This window comes from Hyla sarda, chromosome 3, assembly GCF_029499605.1.
Source record: "Hyla sarda isolate aHylSar1 chromosome 3, aHylSar1.hap1, whole genome shotgun sequence".
Classification (NCBI taxonomy): domain Eukaryota; kingdom Metazoa; phylum Chordata; class Amphibia; order Anura; family Hylidae; genus Hyla; species Hyla sarda.
The window spans coordinates 122,395,491-122,415,779 of record NC_079191.1 but is presented as its reverse complement, the minus strand read 5'-3'; the positions used below and the strand labels follow the sequence as shown (position 1 = coordinate 122,415,779).

General features: G+C 43.0%; 1 protein-coding gene across 3 annotated transcripts in view; it reads right to left on the bottom strand.

Annotated features, from left to right (window-relative positions):
* Positions 1-20,289, bottom strand: part of MED12L (mediator complex subunit 12L) — a 627,340-nt gene that overhangs the window by 136,958 nt on the left and 470,093 nt on the right. For all 3 annotated transcript variants that reach the window (XM_056564946.1, XM_056564945.1, XM_056564947.1), the window contains exons 18-19: positions 4,219-4,331; positions 1,806-1,949 (exon numbers count right to left, since the gene is read on the bottom strand). In XM_056564946.1, the coding sequence (XP_056420921.1) occupies positions 1,806-1,949; positions 4,219-4,331 (257 nt within the window). The remainder of the gene's footprint in view (positions 1-1,805; positions 1,950-4,218; positions 4,332-20,289) is intronic.

The following is a 20,289-nucleotide window of genomic DNA, read 5'->3' as shown; positions in this document are numbered from 1 at the left end:
TACCTATCAGCTGCTGTATGCTACAGAGGAAGTTGTATTTCTTTCTTGAGTTCTTTTCAGTCTGACCACAGTGCTCTCATCTGACACCTCTGTCCATGTCAGGAACTGTCCAGAGTAGGAAAGATTTGCTATAAGGATTTGCTCCTACTCTGGACAGTTGCTGACACGGACAGTGTCATCAGAGAGCACTCAAGAAAGAAATACAACTTCCTGTGGAGCATACAGCAGCTGATAAATACTGGAAGGATTGACATTTGTATATAGAAGTAATTTACAAATCTTCCAACAGTGAGATAGGAAAAGGGGAGAGCACACAAAAGGCAAACTGAATGTCAGCGCGACCTCAGTGAACCAACTCTGTGTCTCCTGCCGGGTGCACATACACAAAGTATGAAGTATCAATATAAACGAATAAAGGAGCACTTACGTGCATTCACCGCTCAGCGGAGACAGTTGCGTGACGGGGTCCGGTAACATGAAGCTGGATGACAGCATCAGCGCAGGTGGGATGGCGCACGAGCGCCATCCCACCTGCGCTGATGCTGTGATCAAGCTTACAGTTAACAGACCCCGTCACGCAACTGTCTCCGCTGAGCGGTGAGTGCACGTACGTGCTTCTTTATTAGTTTACAAATCTGTTCTTTCTGGCACCAGTTGATTTAAAGGGGTACTCGGCGCTAAGACATCTTATCCCCTATCCAAAGGATAGGGGATAAGATGTCAGATCGCCAGGATCCCGCTACTGGGGACCCCCGGGATCTACCATGCAGCACCCACCTTTAGCGGCTTCCAGAACTGGAGGTCCTCAGGCTGAGTCCATCTCGACCGCGAGGACGGAGCATAGTGACATCACGGCTCCACTCCCTCAATGCAAGTCTATTGGAGGGGTGTGACAGCTGTCACGCCCCCTCCCATAGACTTGCATTGAGGGGGCGGAGCACGATGTCACATGGGGGCGGAGCCTTGACATCACTATGCTCCGTCCCCGTGATCGCAAGTAATCAGACCCGGAGCGAACACGCTCCGGGGACTGATTCTAACGGGGTGCGGTGTGGGAGATCACGAGGGTCCCCAGCGGCGGGACCCCCGTGATCAGGCATCTTATACCCTATCCTTTGGATAGGGGATAAGATGTCTTAGCGCCGGAGTACCCCTTTAAAAAAATTGTCTTCCACCGGAGTACCCCTTTAAATAAGGCTACAGATTTCTGGTATCCTTAATTTTATTGGGAGGGATAGTGCTGCATGTGGCACTTTACTTTTTCCACCAAATCTATCAGAGCTATCGACAGAAGAACTAAGGATTGTGTGAGCAAAGCCTTAAAGTGACAGCTATATGTTTTCTAAATATTTTATAAAGCATTCCCTTCACCAAAACTCAGTATTACTATGTGCTATTATAGAAATATGTGCATTGACATGGCCTTTAATAATGCATGGAGCATGTATAGTATATCATGTAAATCCGTCAGGGCTCTTTCTGTAAGACGTGTTACATGCTTTAAACAACATCAGTAATTGGTTTATCCCAAATCCATTAAAATGACCAGACCAACAATTAGAAGCCAGATACTTGAAAGTTTCCACGCCTGTGTAGTATATCTCCCAGAGCACAGTATTTCAATAGGGCTCCTCTATTTGCATGGTAACACAATGAGATTAATGTCTGGCTCCAGGCACAGGCTGTTTAATAAGACAATCTCCAGTGCTAGGCTGCTATTATTTACTGCCTTGGAACAGCACGGCTTTCCGGCGTCTCCATTCACCCAAGAACAACATTAGCCTGAGAGAAGTCTCTGTTGTTACCTGTACAGCGAAATCAATAAGACCATTGATGTTGAGAGCCGGTTCCATTAAGTCAAATATAAGTTGGACATGGTGAGCCAAAGGAAGATGGTAAGAAGTCCCAGAAGCGAAGCTTGTGATCTGTTCCAGCACATTACAAGAGATCTGTGAAGACAACCAAAGCTCAGGACAGCCATTTCTCAATAGCAATTACGGTACATCACAGGAGCACAGTCTTTACGTAAGTATCCTCCGCGGTGTAACAATGCCTGTGTGTCTGGGTTCTCATTACCGCTTCATTCAGTTACATTTTTTTAAAATTTAAATTAAAAAAAATTAGATTTTAAATGACGGAGACAGGTAGATCATATAGTTGGATATACATCAGGGAAGAACATTTTGTAACTTAGGGGGAGATTTATCAAAACCTGTCCAGAGGAAAAGTTGCTGAGTTGCCTAAAGCAACCAATCAGAACCCTTCTTTCATTTTTGAAAAGACCTCTGAAAAATGAAAGAAGCGATCTGATTGGTTGCTATGGGCAACTGGGCAACTTTTCCTCTGGACAGGTTTTGATAAATCTCCCTCTTAGTCTTTTTTGGGGTCATCCAGGATCAGATAAACAGAGCAGATATCTTTCACAAACAGTGCCACACCTGTTTTCAGGTTGTGTTTGGTATTGCAGTTCTATTGAAGTGAATTGAGCCATGTTGTAATACTACATACAGCCTGTGGAGAAGTGTGGTGCCGTTTTTGAAAAATATTATCTCTCCTGTTAATAATGTGGCATATGTGTTTCTGAAGTGTGTCAGTCATGATGTGACATATGCAGAAACCTTTTCATAACAAAAAATATTTGATATGGCTTCAGGTGTAGCATGCATATTCTTCATAACTTTTTATTCATTTATTTTTTGATGGTTTTGCGCATATGTCACATTGCTGAGACCATTTTTGCGTAAGACTTTTTTTGCTTGATATACACAACACATCAATGTGTTACGCAAATCTCAATCTCATACACTGCAACACAAAGCAGTGCATATCTAAGGGAGCAGCGAAACCTGTGAAAATTCCATTTGGCGCATACAATTATTGCACAGACCGAAATTGTAACACAGGAATCACATAGGCTGTGTTCACACATGGCAGATTTGTTGCAAAAACCTGTGTGACTGTCCCAGTCTATGGAGTTTGAAGAAATCCATGCACATGGTGCAGAAACAACTCCATTCAGATGTACGGGAGGGATATAAAATGCTGTCAAATGCTTGTGATACATATACAGACAGATTTACATATATATATATATATATATATATATATATATATATATATATATATGTGTGTGTGTGTGTGTGTGTGTGTCTATTGCTACTGCAGTGCTACTCAGATTGGACAATATTGCCATAATTGCTGTAGACCAGTGTTTCCCAACTAGTGCGCCTCTAGCTGTTGCAAAACTACAACTCCCAGCATGTCCGGACATGCTGGGAATTGTAGTTTTGCAACAACATGAGATACGCTGGTTGGAAAATGCTGTTGTAGACTGGTGTTTTCCTGTTAACTGATTTTAGCAGTAATTCATCTAGAATATATATATATATATATATATATATATATATATATATATATATATATATATACACCGTATATATATATATATATACACACACACACACTATATATATATATATATATATATATATATATATATATATACACACTATATATATATATATATATATATATATATATATATATATATGAAAAACACTTAAAGGGTAATATTTACAATGCAATATGGAAACAGTTTTATGAAGTTAAATATGACTGCAGGGTGAGAACCTTCTCAGATCTGACTCATAGCAATTATAGTAAAAGTGCCGATACCGATATAGGAGCAAAGGTTGTTAGTAGGAAATAAGCATGCGCCAAAGCAATTTTTTAAATTTTTTTAGAGAAAGTAATTCTAAAGATATTCTCTCCGCCTTTCACTGCTTCATCATAAAATAATATTACAGATAAATGCACACTGCATGAGCTTGGAGTAAGAGGTCAATGCATATAGAGTGCTTCAATGTAATCTTTACATGAAGCAGTGACAAGTCCTGCGGTTGGTTACTTAACATTACCTATACAGACTGTATTATATTCGGAAAAACAGCTATTTTCACTCATACGGGTTGTGATCCAGTCTTCTCAGCATAGATGGTTACTGCCCTACTACACTGGATAAAGACGCATTTGAGGTGTAATCATCCTTTGGGTCACCAACCTTCTCGGTATACTGCACCGTATAAAAAGGTTCATCAGGAGGAAACACAAAGCTATTGAAGAAATCTCATTTCCTGTCCTTTGTGCGTTTTACACCATTTTATTGCATGACCCTGTAATATTTACATAGACGGTAGTATTAAAATAAAAAATAAATACCTGGGATGTGATATGATGCTGGTCAAAGTAGGACAAGTGCTGCACCCTTGAAAAAGTGCTTTCTAAAGTTGGAAATGTTTCCTGCTTGCTTTTTTTCATTCGTTGCCCATCATCTTCAAATAAATGAGACAAAGAGACAAATGTGAAACGTAAGTGGTTGTCAACAAATGGAATATTGCTTTTAAATTGGACTTGCATGAACATTTTCAAAATTAATTTGGCAAACGCACTGTCTTAGTAAGGCTAAGTTTCCACTTGTTTTTTTTTTTTTTTTTGGGGGGGGGGGGGGGGGCCCAAAAAGCACCAAAAACGGCCCCCCTGGGTTCTTTTCATTGAAAGAACTCTGTGGCCAGATGTTAACTGTAAATCCATAAAAAAACGCAAAATTCTTTTTCCACTTTGCGTTTTTCAGTTTGGCGTATTTTTTGGAATTTTTTCCCTCTTTTTGGCGCTTTCAGCTCCTTTGCAGTTTTGCAAACTTGCACCATGTTGAGCCTATGGTGTTTTTTTTTCCTAAAATCATGGTGTTTTTCTCCCATAGTCTATGGGAGTAAAAAAAAAACGCCAAGAAAAACGCCATGTGGGTTTTAACTTTGGCGTTTTTGCAGGTAGTTTTTATTCTTTTTTGGACTTCAGCGATCCAAAAAAGTGACAGAGATAAAAATTTTTATAAAAAATTTCGTAGGGTACCATTAAAAAAAAAGTGATGGAAGAAATTGTATTCAACAAAATTTATCTTTATAACCAATATTAGCTCCAAAATGGGGACTAAATATTGACCAAAATACTACATGTGCTCCTGCCCCCCAAAATGTCTGTGCGCATCCCTGTTCCTCAATGCTTTAGATGGATTTTTTATTTCAGATAAAAGTGACAGCAGATGACACACCCAGCCTCACAATGACTGTAATGCTTGTTCTGAAAGACATTAGAAAACAGGCAGGTTTAGTGCAATGTGTGTTCTTGCTTCGGCTCAGTTTTAGAGTGTTCTATGATCCATGTTTAAGTGGTCCCACAGTCCTCAAAAATGTGGCCTCGTCAAGCCCATCAGGATCTTCTGAGCTATGCAGGGACCTCCATCACCCAACAGCTGTATCTGTTCTTTTTATCTACATTGTCTATTCCTCAACAGGGACGTGCACAGGTTGACTAGTCAGGGGGCTTGAGCCCCTGCCCTTTTGATGTTCCTCCTAAAAGTGCTCTGGGCAGTCAGGCTTCATTATGTAGGCATATACTGTATAAATTAGCTTTTTTTCAGTTCAGCTCCTGCCCCCCAGGTAAAAGTGACAGCAGATGACACACCCAGCCTCACAATGACTGTAATGCTTGTTCTGAAGGACATTAGAAAACAGGCAGGTTTAGTGTAATGTGTGTTCTTGCTTTGGCTCAGTTTTAGAGTGTTCTATGATCCATCCATGTGTAGTAGAATAATATCATAAGCTTCTTCAGCACATGGATCTCAAGACAACCAGCGCTCTATAAAATGTCTATAAAATACTAATTTCACTATAAAACGAGACATCTGTTCTCTATAAGGCCATAAATGTTCTTTAACTGTTAAGTATGGTTAATAATTATAATAAGTATGATTGAAAAAAAGACATCCATGTTTAACCAAGGATGGGAGGAGAGATGGGAGATGTGACAGCCTAAAGAAAAGTGATCAGAACAGCTCTTCTGGAAGAGAAAAGAAAGGGTGAGGTCTACACCACCAGTATGATAGCAAAAATATAACAGAGCATTCTGGAATTATTATTATTATTATTTTTTTTTTTTTTTTAAAACAACTTAGGCTATTATTGCAGAATGATATAAAGGTTTTGGTGGATGCCTTGTACTTACCTCTATTTGCTGATGTGGCATGCATGGCATAGGCTCTATTTTGGTTTACAAATGCACAATGCTGTGGGTTTTGTAATGCACCCTACATTTCCCCGTAATTCTTCAAAAACTGACTGGGATGTGAGTTGGTGTCAGTTCACAGTACATGCTGTTTTCTTGCACTTTCCTACTCAATGTGCATTTTTTACAGGAATATTGCCATGAGACAAACATGACTATAAGGTGTTTTGTGAAGATTTGATGTGTTTAGGCTGCATTTGCGTGGAGGTGTTGGCAGCAAGAGGACACCATATAGTGGCTGAATGACACAGCGTGGAGGTGTTGGCAGCATGAGGAGACCATATAGTGGCTGAATGACACAGCTTGGATGTGGCTGAAGCAGGAGGGGACCATATAGTCGCTGAATGACACAGCGTGAAGGTGTTGGCAGCATGAGGAAACCATAGAGTGGCTGAATGACACATCATAGAGGTGTTTGCAGCATGAGGAAACCATATAGTGGCTGAATGACACAGTTTGGAGTTGGCTGAAGCATGAGGAGACCATATAGTGTCTAAATGGCACAGCCTGGAGTTGGCAGCAGCATGAGTAGGCACTAGGGCTTCACAATCTCTAAGATTAAAAGATTAATTTTGAAATGGAAAATTGAAGATTTAGGGTAGCTAGTGTTACCATAAAAATTATCAGGACCAGGACCAGGACCAGCAGAATCAGTAAACCATATATTGGCTGAATGACACAGCCTGGAGTTGGCTGAAACATGAGGAGACCATATAGCGTCTGAATGGCGCAGCCTGGAGTTGGTAGCAGCATGAGTAGACACTAGGGCTTCACAATCCCTGAGATTAAAAAATGAATTCTGAAATTGAAATTGAAGATTTAGGGTAGCTAGTGCTACCATGAAAAATGATTAGGCCCAGGACCAGGACCAGCAACATCAGTAAACCATATATTGGCTGAATGACACAGCCTGGAGTTGTCTGAAGCATGAGGAGACCATATAGTGTCTGAATGGCACAACCTGGAGTTGGCAGCAGCATAAGTAGACACTAGGGCTTCACAATTCCTGAGATTAAAAGATGCATTTTTGAAATGTAAATTGAAGATGTAGGGTAGCTAGTGCTACCATAAAAACATTTTAGGCCCAGGCCCACCAGCATCAGTAAACCATATATTGGCTGAATGACACAGCCTGGAGTTGGCTGAAGCATGAGGAGACCATATAGTGTCTGAATGGCACAGCCTAAAGTTGTCAGCAGCATGAGTGGACACTAGGGCTTCACAATCCCTGAGATTAAAAGATGAATTTTGAAATTTAAATTGAAGATTTAGGGTAGCTAGTGCTACCATAAAAAAGGATTAGGCCCAGGACCAGGCCCAGTAGCATCAGTGAGCCATATATTGGCTGAATGACACAGCCTGGAGTTGGCTGAAGCATGAGGAGACCATACAGTGTCTGAATGGCACCGCCTGGAGTTAGCAGAAGCATGGGGAGACCATTGAAATTTAAGATTTTTAAATAGAAATTTAAGATTTTTAAATTGAAATTGAGGATTTTTAAAGTGAAATAAAAAAAAACTAATCTAACAAGGAGTCACATGTCACATGGCAGCACAATGACAGAGCCTGGGGGGTGGCCTCAGTATGAGGAGACCATGTAGTTGCTGAATGACACAGCCATGAGCTGGCAGCAGCATGAGTAGGCAGTAGGGCTTCACAATCCCTAAGATTAAATGATGAATTTTGACATTTCCATTGAAGATGTATGGTACCTAGTGCTACCATAAACATATATAGGTAATGTTCTAGGCCCAGCAGCATCACTAAACCATGTAGTTGCTGAATGACACAGACTGGAGCTGGCTGAAGCATCAATAAACCATATATTGGATGAATGGCACAGCCTGGAGGTGGCTGAAGCATCAGTAAAACATATTGCAGCCTGGAGTTGGCAGAAGCATGAGGAGACCATTGAAATTTTAGATTTTTTAAATAGAAATTTTGAGGATTTTGAAATTGAAATTGAGGATTTTGAAATTGAAATTTTAACTCCCAAGTTTTAGTGTCCCGGGTCCCGTTGTGTGGATACAAAGGACCAAATCTAACAAGGAGTCACATGTTACATAGCAGCAGAATGACAGAGCCTGAAGTTGGCATCAGTATGAGGAGACCATATAGTGGCTGAATGGCACAGCCTGGACTTGCTGAAGCAGGAGAAGAGACCATATAGTGGTTGAATGAGACAGCCTGGAGGTGGCATCAGTATGAGGAGACCATTTAGTGGCTGAATGACTGCCTGGAGTTTGTGGCAGCATGGGGAGACCATATAGTGGCTGAATGGCACAACCTGGAGTTTGTGGCAGCATGAAGAGACCATATAGTGGCTGAATGGCACAGCCTGGAGGTAACTGAAGCACAAAGAGACCATATAGTGGCTGAATGGCACAGCTTGGAGGTAGCTGAAGCACGAGGAGACCATATAGTGTCTAAATGGTGCAGCCTGGAGGTGGCTGAAGCATCAGTAAACCATATATTGGATGAATGGCACAGCCCACAGCCTGGGGGTGTTGGCAGCATGAGGAGACCATATAGTGGCTGAATGACACAGCCTGGAGCTGGCAGCAGCATGAGTAGACACTAGGGCTTCACAATCCTTAAGATTAAAAGATGAATTTGGAAATGTTAATTGAAGCTTTATGGTAGCTAAAGCTACCATAAAACATTTTTAGGCCCAGGCCCAGCAGCATCAGTAAACCATATATTTGCTGAATGACATAGCCTGGAGGTGGCTGAATCATGAAGAGACCATATAGTGGCTGAATGGCACAACCTGGAGTTGGCTGAAGCATGAGGAGACCATATAGTATCTGAATGGCACAGCCTGGAGTTGGCTGAAGCATGAGGAGACCATATAGTGTCTGAATGGCACAGCCTGGAGTTTGCAGAAGCATGAAAAGACCATTGAAATGTAAGATTTTTAAACTTAAATTTAAGATTTTAAAATTGAAATTGAGGATTTTGAAATTGAAATTTTAACTTCCAAGTTTTAGTGTCCCAGGCTCCGGCGTGTGGGAACTAAATTTAACAAGGAGTCATATGTCACTTGGCAGCACAATGACAGAGCCTGGAGGTGGCATAAGTATGAGGAGATCATATAGTGGCTGAATGACTGCCTGGAGTTTATGGCAGCATGAAGAGATCATATAGTGGCTGAATGGCACAGCCTGGAGTTGGCTGAAGCATGAGGAGACCATATAATGGTGGAATGGCACAGCCTGAAGGTGGCTGAAACATGAGGATACCATATAGTGGCTGAATGAGACAGCCTGGAGGTGGCAGCAGCATCAGGAGTCCTGAAAGTGACCCTAATGCAGAGGAATTTCTGAAACTGGGGACCAGTACCTTAATTATGTTTTGCAGTATCCATGGCAGCACAATGAGAGAGCTTGGAGGTGGCATCAGCATGAGGACACCATAGAGCAGCACAATTAGAGAGCCTGGAGGTGGCAGCATCAGCATGAAGAGACCATAGAGCAGCACAATTAGAGAGCCTGAAGGTGGCAGCATCAACATGAGGAGACCATATGGCAACACAATGACAGAGCCTGGAGGTGGTAGCATCAACATGAGGAGACCATATTGCAGCACAATGAGAGAGCCTGGAGGTGGCAGCATCAGCATGAGGAGACCATATGGTGTCACAGTATGTAGGCCCTTGACGGATTACAAAATAGTACACTACTTAGATGTCGGTATGTGGTATCAGGTATGCACTTATTAGGGCAGAAAAATGTGCTACAGTACTCAAAACTCAAAAAAATCACTTAACGTAATAAAAGGAAGTGTGCAGAAAAATAAATAAATTCCGTCCGCCATCAAATGCATAGTCCAAATGAATGCACTGCACCTCTTCCGTATGTTTTAAAACTGAGTCACACTTGAAAATACTGCATGTGAATATTAGGATTGTATTCACACCAGTTGATGATGTAATAACCATCTGTTCAATATGTACTTCTTCAGCATGCGTTGACACCACAAAAAATACACACAATTTTTACAAGCACATATGATAACTCCTGGATGAGTGTTCACTTCTCATAAATCGGGGTACATTCATTGCATAACACTGCCATGTATATATTAGATACAGTCCCGCACTGCAGTGTGTTAATCCCCCTAATGTGAAAAGGTGTTACTATATCCAATGGTGTGAACAATGTATAGAGTCTATACATGTGCAGTCTGAAACATAATTGCTGGATAAAAGAAAGAGAGAAAATGAACTTGCAGTCCCGAACTTGCTTCAATCGTTATTCCTCCGGATGGATGGCAGTCCTCTTGGTGGATTTAGAAGTTCATGTCAGGATAACCATTCCATGCAGTGTCCATCGGTAGTAGTCTCTTTTCTGTGTGCCCAGTTTAAACGGAGGTGCTTGTCTTGGTAGAAGGTAGATGCTTATTAGAATGTCTTAGTATGCGGTTTCTTCATAGTTAAAAGATTCAATGCGTTTCTTGCTGTAGAAATCATCAGGAATCTTTGGGAGTACAACTTGTTATTAGCTTAATTCTTTATTTTTGCTTAGATAGAATTCCATGTATACAGCTCTGATGTATTTGATGGCGGCCGGAATTTATTTATTTTTCCGTACACTTTCTTTGATTATGTTAAATGATTTTTTGTGATTTATGGTATTTTTTATATAGTTTTTTCACTATTTATGATTATTATTCATGTTTTGTAAACAATAAAAGTGAAGGTAATATTACCTCACCATCTCATCAGTGCGTTATAATTGACCAATTGAGTAAAATTCAATACTGTGTCATACTCAGATCAGTGCAAGCTACAGACTAGTACAACAAGCAGATGATTTGTTGTGGAACAAAGACACAGAATTGTGCTGAAAAATTATTCCTGCCTCCTCTGCTAAGGTTTATGAAGTTGAGGCAGCTTGTTGAAATGTATGAGGCAACACACAGCTATCTGCCCCTCTCTGTAATACAATGCTGAAGAAAGAGACTGAGAGGTTAAAGGCTGCAGTAAAAATCCTTTTCATTGAAAAAAGCAATGCTCTCCGTCCACCAGAATGCTGATGTGACTAGGATGTGAAAAGCTGCTCAAATGAGCTTTTCTGTGTAACACACACACAAAGCGATGTCCATCCTATCTGTATGCAGTGTAATGAATGATATGATGAGCCGCATAATGGCTGCTGAATATATAGGGCTGTGACATCACGGGGGTCTGACTGCTGATAGGTTGCATCCTGCATGTGATTCAGGGTCATCCCGCCTACTTCCCTTCCTGCCTTCCCAGCGTTCCTTGCCCCATGTACTGACATGTGGATCCGCCATTTTAGATGCCCTGGAGCCTGGACCACAGTAAATGGAGTTTAATGAAGCGATTCACGCGATAGAATCACGGCGATATTTGCATTCGTTGCAAATTGAATATTTCATGAAATTCTTAATGAATTTGGGTTCGTGAGCTTCGATTTGCTCATCTCTAGGTACAAATTTTGGGGGAATTTCTCTACTTCTAATCCCCTCCCCCTTGTAAAAATTCAAAAAATGGCACTACAAGAACATGCGAGTGTAATAAATGAAGATTTTGAATTCTCTCCTTCACTTTGCTGCTATTCCTGTGAAACACCTAAAGGGTTAACAAACTTTCTGAATGTCATTTTGAATGCTCTGAGGGGTGCAGTGGGGTCATTCATGGAGTATTTCTCACAGAAAAGCCCTCAAATCCACTTCAAACTTAACTGGTTTGCTGTTCTATTTTGAAGCCCTCTAATGTCTTCAAAAAGTAAAAAAAAATTCAACTTCATAATGTCAACATAAAGTAGACATATTGTATTAGTGAATCAATATATAATAATTCAAAGTTAGAAAAATGTAACATTTTCCAAATTTTCATGAAATGTGGGTATTTTTCACCAAGAAAGGATGCAAGTAACAATGAAAATTTACCAGTATGTTAAAAAAGAATATGTCACGAAAAAACATGCTCAGAATCAGAGTTATTAATGCATATAGTGAGAGTGGACAGAATTGCAAAAAAGGGATGAGTCCTTAACCCTTTAAGGACTCAGGGCATATGGGTACACCATGCGTTCTTCTGGCCCCTGCCGCTCTCCGGGAAGGGACCGGCCCAGGATGCCAGCTGATATCGTTCAGCAGGCATCCCGGCATATCGCCCAGGGGGTCCTGAGGTTCCCCATATTGGCAATCGCCGCAAATTGCCGGTCAATTCAGACCGGCGATTCCGTTCCCTGACGCTCACCGGGCGGGGATCGGAGCCGGATGCCTGCTGAAATCATTCAGCAGGCATCACGGCTGAGTGCCAAAGGGGGGTCCTTAGGTAAATACTAACCAGCGGTCTGCGGTGGTTCTGGGTAATCTGGGTCACGTGTGACCCGATGACCCGGATAAGGATGATGATCGGTGGTGTAATATACACCACCAATCATCATCCGTACAGTACTGGGGGGTGGCACTGTTGCCCCCCCCCCAGTACAGCAGTGATTGGGCGGCTGCAGTGACCGCACCAATCACTGCAGTATAGGGAGGGGGGAGGTGGGTGCAAGAGCACGCTGCTCTGTTCTGCCCACCATTTCACAAAGATTTTTTGGGGGGCGCACCGTCTGTAGGTGTCCGTGGGTCCGTAGCATGATTAGCTGCGTGACCACGGCCCTACAGGGTCGCTGCAGTCTGCCCCTAGCGTTTTTTGGGGATGCAGACCTTTTTTTTTTCTGCTAAATGTGTGGCCCTCTTAGCTATAAAAGAGCAGTCCGCCACCGTTCGCTGAAGCCCACCCGCTGCTGACCAGTCCCATAGTACTGATCAGCGTTTTTTTTTTTGTGGGGCAGGCGATTATTCCTTTTTTTTTTTTTGCACCTATAGGTGGTCTGTGCCACCAGTAGCAGGCCTGTACTGTGTGGACTGGCCGTACCTCTGTGTGAGGCCTGCCCCACCGCTGTCAGGGATTTATCATTGATCAGCATATTTTTTTGGTTCAGGCGGGTGAATTTTTTTCGGGGTTAAGCGTTTTATTATAAAATTTTTGGGGTATTTTGTGTGGTGGTCTGTGTATGTGCCACCAACCACTGTTCTGGGCTGAGTGGCCAGACCCCCCACTGACTTCTGCGCCCCCTGCCGCCACCACGCTCTAATCAGTTACTGATTAGGTAAACACTTTTTTGGGCGAACTTGTCTGGACTCAGCCAGCGGACCGCGAGCCCATGATTCCTGAGTTTGTTGGCGGCTCAGGAATCAAGATGGACATTGTCAGGATCACTGAAATGGACTATTTCAGTTTTTTTTTTCAGTGATGACTTTGACAATCTGATGGTTGACCAGACGAACCTATATGCCTAACAGTTCATTGCCGCAAACCCGGGCCAATTTTTAGCTAGACCCAATGGATGGAACACCGTCAATGCGGACAAAATTAGGACCTTTTGGGGCATCGTGCTGCACATGGGTCTAGTTAGAAAACCCAGTGTCCGTCAATACTGGAGTGGAGACATCCTTTACCAGACCCCGCTCTACAGTATGGCCATGACACGTTGCCGATAATGCAGCATGTCCCCCAAATTTTGGGAGGCCTATGTCCTGGGGCAGGAGGTCGCTATCAATGTGTCTCTCATCAGCTTTAAGGGGAGACTCAGCTTCCGGCAATACATCCCTACAAAGCGAGCGTGGTATGGCGTGAAGATGTATAAACTTTGCGAGAGTACCTCAGGGTACACTTGCAAATTTATAGTGTATGAGGGACGAGATTCCCGTTTGGAACCCCCAGAATGTCCCCCCACTCTGGGTGTTACCGGGAAAATCGTTTGGGGCCTTTTGCACCCATTGCTAGATAAAGGTTACCACCTTTATGTGGATAACTTTTATACTAGTATCCCTCTCTTCACATCCCTCGCCGCCAGATCCACGGTCGCTTGTGGGACAGTCCGGAAGAATCAAAGAGGCCTTACGCCCCATCCCCTACACTGTCCTATCCCCCGGGGTAAGTCCCGTGCCTTTTCCCATGAAACCTGTTGCTGGTCAGGTATAAGGACAAGAGGGATGTCCTTATGCTCATCACAATTCATGGGAACGGCAGCACCCCTGTCCCTGTGCGAGGTACCGCGGGACCGGTCCTCAAGTCCGATTGTATTCTGGACTACAATCAGTATATAGGGGGGGGTTTGATCTTTCTGATCAAGTCCTCAAGCCATATAATGCCATGCGGAAAATACGGGTATGGTACAAAAAAGTTGCGGTCTACATGGTACAGGTTGCCATGTACAACTCTTTTGTACTATCCCAGTACACTGGAAAGACAGGGACATACCTGTAGTTTCAAGAGGTAGTTCTAAAGGCCCTAATCTTTGGTGACCGCCAAGAAGCGGGTCAGAGCACCTCTGGAACTTCAGTGCCCCGGATCGTCCCCGGCCAACACTTTCCCGGTGAGGCCCCCCACACTGGAAAGAAGGAACAATCCCAGAAAAAATACAGAGTGTGTCACAGGATAGGAATTCATAAGGACACCACCAGTCAGTGTGACACTTGCCCCATTCATCCGGGCCTCTGCATTAAAAACTGCTTCAGGGAGTATCACACTTCCATGGAGCACTACATTTTTTATCCTTTTCCCTGATTTTAATTCCCCTGAATTCCAGAGTACATTTTCTTCCAAATTTTAAAACCATAAGAAACAATGGCCTCAAATGCGAAGAGTTCTCGCTCATGAGCTCTGTCGTATTTCCAGGCGACAATTCGGAGTCACATGTTAGTTGTTCCCAGAAAGATTAAGCAGAGCATAGGTTGAAAATTTCAATTTTCAAAAGCTACCCTTCAAACATTTCTGGAAAATAAATTTAGGAAACACCGAGCGTTCAAAATGTCCTCTTTACCCCTTTCTGTAATAGTATCACATGTGGGTGTTTCATTTTTGTATTTTCGTCTGAATGTATGTAACTGTCAGCTACTGATATGCCATAGGCCTGAAATGCAAACAGACCACTATGACTTCTGAGCCTTGTTGTGCGCCCACCCAGCATGTTACCCCATATGTGGATGTGTTTCCATAGTCAGGAGAAAAAGCCCTCCAAAATTTGTAACCCAATTTCTCCAATTACCTCTTGTGAAAATGTAAAAAATTGGGTAACCCCAGCATTTTTGTGTAAAAAAATCTAATTTTTCATTTTACGGCCCACTGTTCAAAAAACCTGTGAGGCATGTGGTCACTTGCCGTTTTTTTTTTTTTTTTTTTTAGATTTTACACCAGAACCTCAACCATTGCAATGCAAAGCACAACTTTAGTCCTCGAATCTCAATCAGTGCTGTCTAACTCCTAAGCCCTGTTTTGCACCCGCATAGTGCTTTACTGCCATATATGGGGTATATGCTTATTCTGGAGAAATTAAGCTACAAATTTTGTGGAGCTTTTTTTCTCTTTCTACTTGTGAAACTAAAAAAAAATTTTTGGGTTAAAGGAGAAGTCCCATGTAGAAAAAGTATTGTGTTTTAAATGCAGAAGCAAAAGTTATATCACTTTATAAATCACTGACTTTACCCATCCTGTATGTAAAACCTGTTTTTCTAGCTTCTTTGTTCAGAGAGGAAGTTCAGCAGCTCCCTGTTCTGATGACTTGCGACCCCCCATTGAGCTGCATTATGCTGGGGGACGTGATGTCACAATTTCCCATAGTTCTGTGTGCTGCCTGCAGCTTAGCCAGCTCTGTGCATGGCAAGGGCACCTCCCATGTGCAGCTTCAGCCAATCATAGAAGCCCCAGTGAGCTGAGCAAGTGTCTTCATCTCCTCAGCAGGGAAGCATCTGACAGCCAGCTCAGTGTTTATAAGAGCAAGAACGATGTCCCGAGAAGAAGCAGAGGGGGAGGGGGAGATCCCTGCTTTCCCCTGCTTTCCCCTGCACTGATCACAATCTGACAGCAGGTCAGTCTGAAAGAACGATGTCCTGAGAATAGAAGCAGGGGGAAGGGAAACACTGAGCCTGCTGTTAGGAAAGTGATCAGTGTCTAGGTCAGTGTATCCCAACCAGGGTGCCTTCAGCTGTTGCAGAACTAAAACACCCAGGCATGCTGGGAGTTGTAGTTTCACAACAGCTGGAGGCACCCTGGTTAGGAAGCACTGGTCTAGGCTGGGCTACTTCTGCGATGAACTGAAAGGCATTATGGGAGACAGGAAGTCAGGGACCTCCATGGACCAGGAAGTACCGATCTTTCAGATGGGATTGCAGGAGAAGGGAGAGGGTGAGATACATGAGGAGCAGATTGTCAGAATGGTGAGCTCATGCACTTTCACATGATATAAAAAAATGTATGACTTGGTCCATGATACTTCTTCTTTAATACCAGCAATTTAGTATTACAAATCAAATTTTTCATTTTTACGGCCACTGTTCAAAAAACCTGTGAGTTGTAAGTACTCACTGTAACCCTTATTACGTTCCTGGAGGGGTCTAGTTTCCAAAATGGTGTCACATGTGTGTGTGTGTGTGTGTGTGGGGGGGGGGGGGTTCTGCTGTTCTGGCTGCATTGGAGGTTTGAAAATGCACATGACCCCCAACTTCAATTTCAGCAAAATTCTCTCTTAAAAAGACCAATGGCGCTCCTTCTGTTCTGAGACCTGTAGTGCGCCAGCAGAGCACTTAACATCCACATATGGGGCATTTTCTTAATGGGGAGAAATTGTGCTTCAAATTTTGGGGTCCATTTTCTCCAATTACCCCTTGTGAAAAAGAAGAATTTAGAGTAACACCATCATTTTAGTGTTAAAAATCTAATTTTCCATTTTCATGTCCAACTTTAATGCAAAGTTGTCAAACACCTGTGTGGTTTTAAGGCTCACTAAACCCCTTGTTATGTTCCTTGAGGGGTGTAGTTTCCAAAATAGTATGCAGTGTTTTTTTTTTTTTTTTTGCTGTTCTGGCATCCTGGGGACTTTAGAAATGCAACATACCCCTGAAAAACTATTACAGCAAAATTCTCTCTCAAAAAGACTAATGACGCTCCTTCTGTTCTGAGACCTGTAGTGCGCCAGCAGAGCACTTAACATCCACATATGGGGTGTTTTCTTAAATGGGAGAAATTGGGCTTCAAATTTTGGGGTCCATTTTCTCCTATCAACCCTTTTGAAAATGAAAAATTTGGGGTAAAACCATAATTTTTGTGTTAAAAATCATATTTTCCATTTTCACATCCAACTTCAATGTAAATTTGCCAAACACCTGTGAGGTGTTAAGGCTCATTGTACACATTGTTCCTTGAGGGGTGTAGTTTCCAAAATAGTATGCCATGTTTTTTTTTTTTTTTTGTTCTGGCACCATGTGGCCTTGCTAAATGCAACATGGCCCCCAAAAACCATGACAGCAAAATTTGTTTTCAAAAATCCCACAGTTGCTCTTTCCCTCTTGAGTCATGTTGTGAGCCCACAGAGTCAACATCTGAGGTATTTCCATACTCGAGAGAAATTGCGCTACAAATGTTGTGGGGCTTCTTCACCTAATACCCCTTTTGAAAACAATGGGGCTGCAAGAACATGTTAGTGTAAAAAATGCAGTTTTAGATTTTTCTCCTCCACTTTGCTGCTATTCTTGTGAAACACCTAAAGGGTTAACAAACTTTCTTAATATTATTTTGAATAATTTGAGGGGTGTAGTTTCTATAAAAGGGTCATTTATGTGATATTTCTCACAGAAAGGTCCCTCAAATCCACTTCAAACTTAAAAAAAAACAAATTAAGATTTTGAAATTTTCGCAAAAATTTTGAAAATTGCTGCTATACTTTGAAGCCCGCTAATGTCTTCAAAAAGTAAAAACAAATTTCTAGTTTATGATGCCAACATAAAGTAGACATATTGAATTTGTGAATCAAAATAAAATTTATTTGGAATATCCATTTTCCTTACAAACAGAGAATTTCAAAATTTCAATTTTTTCATCAAATTTTGGAATTTTTCACCAAGACATGATGCAAGTATCAACGAAAATTTACCACTAACATAACGTAGAATATGTCAGAAAAAACAATCTCGCAATCAGAATAATCGGTAAAAGTATCTCAGAGGAGTTATTAATGCATAAAGTGACAGTGGTCAGAATTGCAAAAAAGGGCTGAGTCCTTAAAGGGGTACTTTGGCGTTAAGACATCTTATCCCCTATCCAAAGGATAGGGGATAAGATGCCTGATCGCGGGGGTCCCGCGCTGGGGACCCCCATGATCTTGCACGCAGCACCCCATTGCAATCAGTCCCCGGAGCATGTTCGCTCTGGGTCTGATTACTGGCGATCACCGGTCCGGAGCATTGTGACGTCACGGCTCCGCCCCCGTGTGATGTCCCGCTCCGCCCCCTCAATGCAAGCCTATGGGATTGTACATATCACCAATTTAGGCCTCAATTGTACATAGTGCACTCTCACTCCTGAGCCTTGTTTTGCGCCCACAGAGAATTTACGCCCACATATGGGGTATTTCCGTACTCAAGAGCAGTAGCGCTACTAATTTTGGGGGGCTTTTTTTCCTTTTACCTCTACACTTTTTACACTAACAGGCTGGTGTAGACCCCAACTTTTCCTTTTCATAAGGGGTAAAAGGAGAAAAAGAAAAATCTGTAGTGCAATTGCTCCCGAGCACGGAAATACCCCATATGTGGCCCTAAACTGTTTCCTTGAAATGTGACAGGGCTCCGAAGTGAGAGAGCGCCATGCGCATTTGAGGACTAAATTAGGGATTGCATAGGGGTTGACATAGAGGTATTCTACGCCAGTAATTCCCAAACAGGGTGCCTCCAGCTGTTGCTTAACTCCCTGCATGCCTGGACAGTCAGTAGCTGTCCGGAAATGCTGGGAGTTGTTGTTTTGCATCAGCTAGAGGTTCAGTTTTGGAAACACTGCCGTACGGTGCGGTTTTTATTTTTATTGAGAGGGGGGACAGTGTAAGGGGGTTTATATGTAGTGTTTTACCCTTTATTATGTGTTAGTGTAGTGTAGTGTTTTTAGGGTACATTCGCACTGGCAGGGTTTACAGTGAGTTTCCTGCTAGGAGTTTGCGCTGTGGCTGAAAATTTGCCGCAGCGCAAACTTGAAGCAATAAACCCAACCGTGTGAATGTACCCTGTACATTCACATGGGTGGGGGGGGGGGGGGCAAGCCTCCAACTGTTGCAAAACTACAACTCCCTGCATGCACTGACAGACCGTGCATGCTTGGAGTTGTAGTTTTGCAACAGCTGGAGGCACATTGGTTGGAAAACCTTCAGTTAGATTCTGTTACCTAACTCAGTATTTTCCAACCAGTGTGCCTCCAGCTGTTACAAAACTACAACTCCCAGCATTTACTGATCGCCGAAGGGCATGCTCGGAGATGTAGTTATGCAACAGCTGGAGGTACGCAACTACAACTCCCAGCATGCCAAGACAGGTGTTTGGGCATCCTGGGAGTTATAGTTTTGCAAGATCTGAAGGGCCACAGTTTATAGACCACTGCACACTGATCTCCAAACTGTGGCCCTCCTGATGTTGCAAAACTACAAATCTCAGCATGCCCAGACAGCAAACAGCTCTCTGGGCATGCTGGGAGTTGTAGTTTTGCAACATCTGGAGGTCTACAGTTTGGAGACCACTGTATAATGATTTCAAACTGTAGCCCTCCAGATGTTGCTAGGCAACTCACCGGCTTCCGTAGTCTGCACCAGTGAACCAGCCGCACGTTGATCGCCGCCAATCACAACCCGCTGCCGCTGCCTCAGTTAGTAAGTGACCTCAGGCGCCGATCACCAACAGTTCCCCTGCTCTGCCTGGTCAACAGTGGGTGGGCAGAGCGGGGTAACCGAACCTTAAACCCCCCTCCCCCATCTGCTATTGGTCGGTTGCTTCTGACCGACCAATAGCAGGGAAAGGAGGGGTGGCCCTCCTGCCACCTAACTCCTATCCCTTCAGGGGGACCGAAGGTGTCTTGAACACCTCTGATCCCCCTTATTTTCCAGGTCACTGGAGACCTGTATGACCCGGAATCGCCGCAAATCGCCGGTGTGAATGTGAGATCGCTGACATGGGGGGGTCTCAGGACCCCCCTGGGCATTGGCAGGGGATGCCTGCTGAATGATTTCAGCAGGCATCCTGGTCCAGTCCCCGCCCGGCGGGGACTGAAATTCCCACAGGCGTACAGGTACGCCCTTGGTCCTTAAGTACCAGTGAGCAAAGGCATACTCC